The sequence below is a fragment of the Harpia harpyja genome, chromosome 2, assembly GCF_026419915.1.
Source record: "Harpia harpyja isolate bHarHar1 chromosome 2, bHarHar1 primary haplotype, whole genome shotgun sequence".
NCBI lineage: Eukaryota > Metazoa > Chordata > Aves > Accipitriformes > Accipitridae > Harpia > Harpia harpyja.
Genome location: NC_068941.1, coordinates 87,432,841 through 87,442,172, shown reverse-complemented (window position 1 = coordinate 87,442,172; position 9,332 = coordinate 87,432,841). Strand labels below are relative to the sequence as shown.

Sequence of the window (9,332 nt, the reverse complement as noted above, 5' to 3'; positions counted from 1 at the left end):
TCTGACTCGTAATTGGTGTCATTGTGCGTCTTAATGATTTCGTGGAGTGAATCTCTGCAGAGTACTGAATAAATGGGCTGGAAAAAGCTAAGCCGACACAAAGGATCTGCAGACCCGTGGGTTTTAGAGGGGTTATCGCAGCAGCCGTGTGGACCGTCACAGGGTTGAGACTCAGATACCTAAACCCGAGGAGGTCTGGTCTTCAAAGTGCTCTTCAGAAAAAAGCCAGAAGGAAAATCACTCGGATACGTTCTGTCTCCAGCGTGTCCTGGATGTGCCGAGGAGTAAGGTGACAGCGGAGGGTTTTGTCACCTGTATAACCCCCTGCTGCTGCCACTTAATTAGTAATTTCTCTCCGCGGAGCAGACATTACTTGCTGGTGTTCTGTGCCAGTTTCTCTGGGGTCACGAGCCTCCAGCTGACTCAACTCAGCTTTGCATGTAATACCTTTATTCTCTCTTAAAAGCACCTACTTGCTAAGCAACCCCTAATATTTGTGGCTTTCTAGTCACGGGAAATAGCAGTCTCATCAAGCAACTGAGAGACAGCTTTGTATCAGCACCGAACTGATCTTGCTCTTCGTCTGCGTCAGTGGGAGTTTGTAATCCATCTCCATTTATAGCAAAAATAGGAAGTCCCCCATCTTTAAATAATAAACGCTTAGAAAATAGGCAAAAAGATTCCTAAAAATCCCACAATTCAGAGGCAGCAAAACCCCTCTCAGTTCTGTGGTGTTGTCGCGTTTGCAGTGAACCATCCTGACGTGATTCAGCTCTCACACCTCCTCCGCCCCAGATCTCCGGGGAACGATCGCTGCCGCAGGAGCTCCCCATCCGCGCAGCCGTCTCGTTCTTCTCTGGCGCTAACGAAGCCCGGTCGCCTCCGACGAAACCCAAAGCCGCCGGCTCAGCCAACCATCTCTCCTGCCTAAAAGTTTCTCGTGATATCCTGCCGGTGGGCAGCGATTCAGGCTGGGAGGCATCTCGCTGGGGTTGAAGGCGAGTTTTCTCTCCAGGTTCCCTTCGTTCTCCAGGGAGAGAGCGCGGACCCTGACGGAGCAGAGGCTTTGGCAGCAAGTTTCAACCCCTGTGTCCCCCTCTTGCTGGTACAGGGAGGGCGAAGGGATGAATTTCCCTCTGCGCCCACCTCTCATTGCTTAGGGAAGGACCACGTACCCCCCAGCTTGTCCTCCTGATCGCTCCCCTCGCAAACGAGCGGGGCACTGAAACCTCTGTGGGCAGCAGAGACCGTCTCTGCACCCCGAGAAGATGGGCTTGGCGGTGGGTGACACGTAGCCAGGACTTCCCATGGGGTCTTCTGCCAGGACAATTCCCCGAAAGCTCCCACGCAGAATGGGCAGATGCCACCAGCAAATTTATTTCCCGGCACCGAGTCTGTCTTCTCTTCGGGAGGCGAGGAACGGCCTTTGATGGAAGGCCTGAGCAATTTCCTCTAGCGCTCTCCTTCCAGTGCTTTTAGGAAGCCAAATCCATCCCTTGCTGGTCAGTGACCTCCCGACGTGATGTCTGCATCCCAGTGGGATGGATTTGAATGGACAAGTGATAAAAGCAGCCCCCCCCCCCCCCCCCAGCAAATTTTGACGTTGGCTGCGCTTCCTTCTTTAAATGAGCATCAGAGCTATTTTTCCATCACGTCATGGAAGCAGAGGAGCATCTTTAGCCGTGACACGAGAAAAGAAGGTGCTGCGCTCAGCCAGGAGGTGCAGGATCCCCCCCTTTCCGCCCTCAGCCTCCAGCCATTAACCCCCATCAAGCCGTGAATTCACGGCGACTGTCTGAAACACTTTGTGACAGGCTAGCTCTCCACTAAATGCTGCGAAGACAGGCCCATTTGAGGAGCATTTGCTCATCCAGAGAGGAGAAGGGAGCGCTCCTTTGTCAGCCTGACCTGCTTCCTATCCCCAGCGCACAAGCAACATGTTTGAGAAGTTTCTCCTTCTCTGCTGCATCCCTTTCCAGCCACAGCAAAGGCAGGAAAACGCACAAATTGGTGAAAATCTTCCAGTTTTCCATGCGGTACCCAATATCCTCTAATTTGTTCTGATTAAACTTTGTCACTTTTTGACCTCTGCGGGCTGCAGCAGAGCACCGCAACCTCCATCCTTTCTCCTGCCTCTGGAGGAGCTCTCAAAAACCTCACAAAGCTAACAAAGTTCCCACTGTTAATGAAGGGGGGGGGGGAATAGTCTTGTGGTTTGCCCTGACCATGTGCAAGGGTGTGATCACTCAAGGATTGGAAAAATCATCATCATTTCTATGCAGCAAAGATGCTTTAAAGCTATGGGTATAGCCAGAGGGTGTTTTAGGAGTGAAACAGCGCAGGAACTTTGGAGGTCACTGCCGGACACCCCGTTTCCCACCATCCGAGTTATTCCCTGATGTGAAAAGTGATTGGGAAGGGCACAAACGGCGAAGCTCTGCGGCTGAACCCTTCCAGCATCCCCCAGCCCCTTTGCTGATGTGTAGGAAGAGCTGGGGCCGTGTTTCAGCTGAGCCGGAGGGATGGGGAGGATGGATTTGAGGATGCTGCCCACTCCCCACCCTGTGGCAGGCCTTTGGGGCTTTCCTCCGTGAGCAGAGGCGAGCTGGGTTATAGATAGCAGGCAGCTAACGCCGCCGATTAATGCTGCAGTGCCCGCCTCGCCTGCCTCGCATGTCGTTAGGAGATCAGCGCTAACGAAGGGGGCTCCTCTGGGGCCCCAGGAAGAGCCTGGGGAAGAGCAGGGACGTGGCAGAGCAAATCCAGTGCTGGAGACGGGACCCCCGTGGCTGATGTGGGGGGATTTGGAGCACGGATTTGAGTAGCCCCAAAGCATCAAGCAGGAGCTGGATGTGGGCTGGGGGCTCCAGCATCGCCCCGGGGCTGCGGCTGGGTACCTGTGAGCATCACTGCCCAGCAAGGATGCTCCCAGCCCCACGAAACCCCCATGATCCTGAGGTCACTTTGTGCCATGACTCACCCTAGATGACCTCAAGATTTTCATCCCCCAAACCCCCTTTTTATGTTTTCTATACATTTTTTGCCTCCCCCTGCTTCCCCTTTCCCACCTCATCCTCCCCTTGATTCTCGTAAGTGATTCTGTGTTGCGGCTGCGGAGCCTCTGCAACTTGGAAAAACATTTTATTAACCTTCCTTGACTTTAAAGAGCATAATTACATTTTAATCTCATATTCCCGCGTTATCATTCCAGACACAGAGTCATTTGAATGCAGATCGTTCCCGGCTAATGTAATTTTACGATACAGTAATGAAGAGATGGAGCATGAGCGTGTAACACCCAATTTAGAGCTGACATTTGGGTTTCTTTTAAAGAAAAGTTTTCCCAGCCGAGGGCTTTTGCGTCCTCCTCGGTCCTGCAACGCAAGTGGGTTGTGGCTCCCGCTGTGAAGGGATGGATTTGGATGGGGAAACGTGGCCGGTGCTAATAATATTGGTCATTAAAGCTGCTCACGGCTGCCCCACGTGAGTGATTCAGCATCTCCGGTGGTGGGCACGAGGCGAATTTGGGAACTCACCGCTCCCTTGGTCCCAGGGAGACCTGAGTCAGGGGCTGCAGTTTTACCTTCATCCCAGCCGGGGGGGGTTGGGGGAAAAAATCACCCTCATCTTACCCATCAAAAAGCCCAGGAGCCTGCCAAAAACCAGGACCTTCACTCCCCAGGTTGGTGCATCAATCCAAAATCACAGGGCAGGAGACAGGAGCAGGCTGGGACTCCCAGCACCACAAGCTTTGCCCCAAAAATAGATGCTTGCCCTTATCCCTGTGTGCCTCAGTTTCCCCTGGGCGGCGAAGCGATGCTCTGGGCTTCATCTCCCTCCGACATCCCTCGCTGGTGCCTATGAAGCCCAGCACGGCGCTCTCTTTGCTTTTCAAAGCATTTTGATTTTGCTGGGGTGGCTCACAGCAGGACCACGGTTTCCTTCGGGATGCTCGAGCAGAGCCGCAGCCCCTTCCCCACCCGGGGTACCACCGTCCCCCTTGCTCCAACGGGTGCTGAGCCAGTCCGGGTCGCTGATCTGGCAGAAAAGGGATGTTAATGAGGGTCAGAAAATGAGGGATGCTAACGAGGGTGGGGGAAAAGCCATGCTCCAGCCACCCCAAGTGACACCCCCAGGCTGATTTTTGTGGTTCTCTGCCTCGATGTCCCACCTTTGATGAAGATGAGTTCAGCATAGGCTGAAGGGTAGAAAAATCACCCCAGAGACGGGACCACAGCTGGCAGCAACCCCCCCCCCCATTGCCCACCCCATCCCTCCCAGCACCCCCAAACGAGTCCCTCTTAATCACCGTGAGCCAGCCCCAATGCTTTGGGGGGGGGGGCAGCGGATGCTCGTTAGGCACCCGATTCCCTTCTGCATATTAATTTCACGTTGCCGAGGTCGCCCTCAGCATTGCTGCAAAGGGGATCTGGGACTGGAAGGAATATTCATGACGGGATGGGGGGGCGGATTGTTGCTGCCGTTTGCCCCGTACTGACATTTCCGACAGCCCATCGGTGCCACGAGCGCGCTGGGTCTCAGCACAGGTGGGACCCCCTGGTTGCCAAAAGAAGGGTCAATGCTAGCCCCAAAGGTGCATTTTGTTTTTTTTTCCTTTCTTTTCCTGTCCCTCTCTGCCATTGGTTTCTCTGCTGTCTCGTTTCTCGGAGAAACAGAGGTGGAAGAGGCAGGTGAGCCGTGGGCAGCAATGACGGGTCCCTTTGGGCGCGGGTTGTGGCAGGGTGCTGCTCCACGCGCCGGCACGCTGCGGTCCAGTGCTGCAGCTGAGCCCCTTGGTTTAGGTGGGTCTTTGTGCACCCCAGAGTCCTTCCCCCAGCCCTGACCCCATCGCTCCCCTCCAGCATCCCCTCCCGGACCAGTATCATTCAAACCAGCACTCCTCCCAAGCTGGCATCCCTCCCCAAACCAGCACCCTCCAAACCAACAATCCTCCCCAAACCAGCAACTTCTGAATGAGCATCCCTCCCCAAACCTGCATCCCACCTGGACCAGCATCTTCTAAACTAGCATCCCTCCCAAACCATCACCCCTCCCCAAACCAGCATCTTCTGAATGAGCATCCCTCCCCAAACCTGTATCCCTCCCAGGCTGGCATCCCTCCAAACCAGCACCCTCCAAACCAACAACCCTCCCCAAGCCAGCAAATCCCGAATTTTCATCCCTCTCCAAACCCAGCACCTTCTGACCGAGCACACGCCCCCCCCAACCCCCCCCCCCCCCATCCAGCACCCTTCCCCATGAACTGGCCATCGCTGGGGTGGCCCATGCCCCTCGGAGCAGTCATGGCTCGGGGTGGTGTGGGATTCACCAGCCCTGAGCGCTGCCGCTTGCGCTCCTGCACTGAATCACTTCAATTACAGATTCACTTGGATGCGATTTGGGGAAAAAAAAAAAAAAAAAAAAAAGACAGAAGGAAAAAAAAACCAACAAAAAAACCAACCCAGCCCTCTTCGTCTTCCTCCTCCTCCTCCCCTGGGAAGGGGCGACAGCAGCATAAATAGCAGCTGGCACAGCACGGGGCCAGATGCAAAGCGAGCGGCAGAGCGGCCGGCTTCCCCTGGCACGCGTGGCACAACCGCGAGCACCCTCGACCATGGCAGAGCCTTCGCTGCCCCTCTCCTTCCTCTGCCTCCTCGCCTTGTCCTCCGCCTGCTACATCCAGAACTGTCCCCGGGGCGGCAAGCGGGCCCTGGCCGATACAGCCCTCCGACAGGTACGGGATGGGATGGGGGTTTGGGGGGGACAGGATGGGGCTTTTGGGAGGGGACATAGTGGCTCCGTGGGTTGCAGAGGCTTCTCGTTAACTGCGGGCACCTTCGGCCGTGCCACGCTCCCCCCCGAGCAGCGCGGTGCACCCCGTTTTTTGGGGGAGGGCTGGGGGACATGCCCAAGGGCACGCGGTGGGACGGTGGCGGAGGAATGAGTGTGTGTGTGTGTCCCCCAAAATGGTGTTGTCACCTCAAGGAGGGGACAGGGCTTGGCTACAGCTGAGCGTCTCTGTCGGGGGGGGACAGGGCTCTGCCCCATGGAGCAGAGACAGGGAGGACATGGGGGGCAGCAGGGACCCCCCAAAACGGGGCCACGCTGCCGGAGACAGGGACGAGACAGGGACAGGTCACCCCATGCCGGCGTGACACCCCGAGGGCTGGCAAATTGGGGAGGGGGCTGCTTTCAAATACAAGGGAGGGCAAGCAGGGTGTACCCCACCTTTTTTTTTTTGGGAGGGGGATACGGGGGATTCAAGTGGCTCCTTCCCCCAGTGCATGCCCTGCGGTCCCGGGAACAGAGGCAACTGCTTCGGCCCCGGCATCTGCTGCGGCGCCGAGCTGGGCTGTTACCTGGGCACGGCAGAGACGCAGCGCTGCGCCGAGGAAGACTACCTGCCTTCACCCTGCCAGGCCGGCGGGCAGCCCTGCGGCTCCGGCGGCCGCTGCGCCGCAACCGGCATCTGCTGCACCGCCGGTAATATCGGGGGGGGGTGTTGGGGTCAGCGGGATGGGGGTCTGGAGAGTTTGGGGTGTCTTGGGGCCATGGGGGGATCGCAACGGCATGGGTTTGTCCTCCAGTTAGCCTTCGCTTTACAAAGGGGAAACTGAGGCGCAGAGCGGCAGCAGTGGTGTGTTCGTTTTGAGATAATTTTGGGATAGTCAGATTCAGAGTAGATATAAGGAAGAAATGTTTTACGATGAGGGTGGTGAGGCACTGGCACAGGTTGCCCAGAGAGGTGGTCGATGTCCCATCCCTGGAAACATCCAAGGTCAGGCTGGACGGGGCTCTGAGCAACCTGATCGAGCTGAAGATGTCCCTGCTCACTGCAGGGGGGTTGGAGTAGGTGACCTTTAAAGGTCCCTTCCAACCCAAACCATTCTGTGATTCTATGATAAGGATTGGGCTCGGAGCTCCATCCCGAGCCTCCACCACGAGATTTTTCCCAACCAGGCACACACACAGCCTCCCCGATGTGCCGGAAAAAGCCCAGCCACTCCCGCTCCCTGGTTAACAGGAGGGACGAAGCTGGAGCGCGAGCTGTGCGGGCACCCCTGGCTGCCACCAACCCCTTCCCCACCTGAAAATAAAACACTCACTGTCCCAAATAACCCGTCCTGTCCTGACGTTTTGCTTTCTATTGAAGAAACCTGTGCAATGGACGCCGGCTGCCTGGACGAGGGCAGCGACGGGGCTCAGGAGACAGCGGAAAAGAACCTGACGGTGCTGGACGGCTCGGCTGGAGATCTGCTCCTCAAGCTCATGCACTTGGCGAACCGACAGCAGCAGGGCAAGCATCCCCTCCTCTGAGCCAAGGCGCCGGGCGTCCCCCCCCCCACCGTCACCGATCCCCCCACCCCAGCCTTGTAAATACGAGACCCAATAAAAGTCCTCGTGCACTGTGGTGGCTTCGTCTGGGGTGCTGGGGATGGGTTGCTCTGGGGCTCCAGGGGACCCATTTGGGGCTCAGGGATGGCGGGGTGGGGGGGGTTGGAGGTTGGTTGTTCGGTCTTCATCCCCCCCCCCGCCCCAAATCCCCATCCAGCCCCGTGTGGTTTGGCTCCCATCCGCAGTGGTTTTGCCGGGCTGGGTGCAGGATTTGGCCCCATCCTTGCAGCGCTAAGGGAAAGAAGCCCAGGCAGAGCTGGCCTTCGGGATCTGGCCATCGGGTCCCACCCCAGGAGCGCCGGCAGCACCCACGGGTGCTGAGCCTCCCAGCACCTCCAGCCCCGGGAGACTGGGGATGGCTGGGGGTGCCACCATGGTGTTACCTCTTGGCCAAGACCCCTCCTTGGGGCAGAATCGGGTCCCCGTTGCCTTCAGGAAGCGGCACGACAGGCAGCGTCTACTAAAAATGATAAAAAGTAAGGAAAACCACCCCCAAAAAATCCCAAGAGCAGAAAGATTTGGGTTCCCAGCTTTATACAACCCCCCAGGGCTTGTCTCACCTTTCCCCACCATCACTTACCAAACTGGTCCCCTCCAGACACCGATGGGCAGGATCAGTCCCCTGGTTATTCCACCATCACCCCCAAATTCGGGGTACCGTTACCCCAATCCCCTTCCCTACCCCCTCAACGGATCTCTTACCCTGGCGGGGTCCCTGCTCCGGGCTCTCTCCGGGCTGGGATCTGACCACAGAGTGGGGGACAGCCCGTCCTTTATAATGTCCCCGAGGGAGGTGGCACCTCTGAGGAGGTGGAGCTCCTCCACACCAGCGGGACCCATCCTGCCTGCGTCAGCTCCCCGCACCTCGGAGGGGGTGCAGGATTAACCCAGCGCCTGGTCCCCGCGACAAGCATCTTATCCCAGCCCTGGGGAGGTGGGCGACCCAAAATTATCCCAAAATCACTGGGAAAGGGACAACGCCAGCACGGATGGGTGACTTCAAGCTGGACACGCATGGGATGGAGAAATCGGGGTGTTAAGCCCAGCCCGTCCCAGGACGCAGGATGTGACCCCCAACATCTCCTGCAGCAACAGGGACACGAGGCTGAGCCGGGATGATGCTCCAGGCTGACGGGAGCCTCCGCATCAGGGCATCGAGGTCCCAAAAAGCACCAGGAGCTGATAACCAGGGTTTTTTTATCCACACTTATCTCCCCGAGACGCATCCCAACCCTGCCTGTGGGGGTCCGGGCACCCCCAGACCAGCTGTAGGGGCTCTGGGATGGCGATTTTCCCCTCCACCCCACGCCGCAGCGGGACGGCAGCCGGGGTTGAGCGGCTGGGATGTCACACGGCAGATGCTGAGCCCTGTTTCCCACCCATTAACGTGGACCCCAGCGCTTGGCTTGTCCCCAGGGACCAGGACTCACCAGCTGCCCGACCCCGGGTGGGTGACACGGACCCGGCTGCCCTCCCTGCCGGCCACGCTAAGTGGCTGATTTCGAAGCAAGGCAGAGGGGACAAGAAGAGGTCACGGCTTTTGGGCCCTGGGCTGCCTAATTCCCAGTTAAGCAGGTGCAGCGAGGGACCGGGGTAATGGTCTTGATAGACGTAAGATTTGTCCGCAGCAGAGGAATTTATTCAAGGCAGGAAGCTCTTAATTGCGGTAATGAAGGCAAGGGGTCAGGGTGAGAAAGACTCTCTGCATGACTGCATCAGCCTTCGGCCCCATCCTCTGTGCCGTTTCTCCAGGGGGGTCCTTCACCTGCTGATGACGTACATGGTCCAGGGCATCACATTCAAGCCCCCACGTGCAGCTCCAGGGCAAAAGCAACGGGGCAATTTGGGTTTTCAGGCCTTTGCCGATGAGGTTTGGTGTTTTCAGGCCGCCTCGGTGCTGTTAGACAAAAGCAGGCGAGGATGAGCATCCCCCAAAG

General features: G+C 57.5%; 1 protein-coding gene across 1 annotated transcript; it reads left to right on the top strand.

Moving 5' to 3' along the window:
* The first annotated feature begins 5,455 nt into the window (after positions 1–5,455).
* LOC128152715 (vasotocin-neurophysin VT) lies at positions 5,456–7,411 on the top strand. The gene is made up of 3 exons (XM_052811302.1): positions 5,456–5,734; positions 6,282–6,483; positions 7,154–7,411. The coding sequence occupies exons 1-3, from the start codon at positions 5,546–5,548 to the stop codon at positions 7,315–7,317; spliced, it is 555 nt and encodes a 184-aa protein (XP_052667262.1). The 5' UTR covers positions 5,456–5,545; the 3' UTR covers positions 7,318–7,411.
* The last annotated feature ends 1,921 nt before the right edge of the window (positions 7,412–9,332 follow it).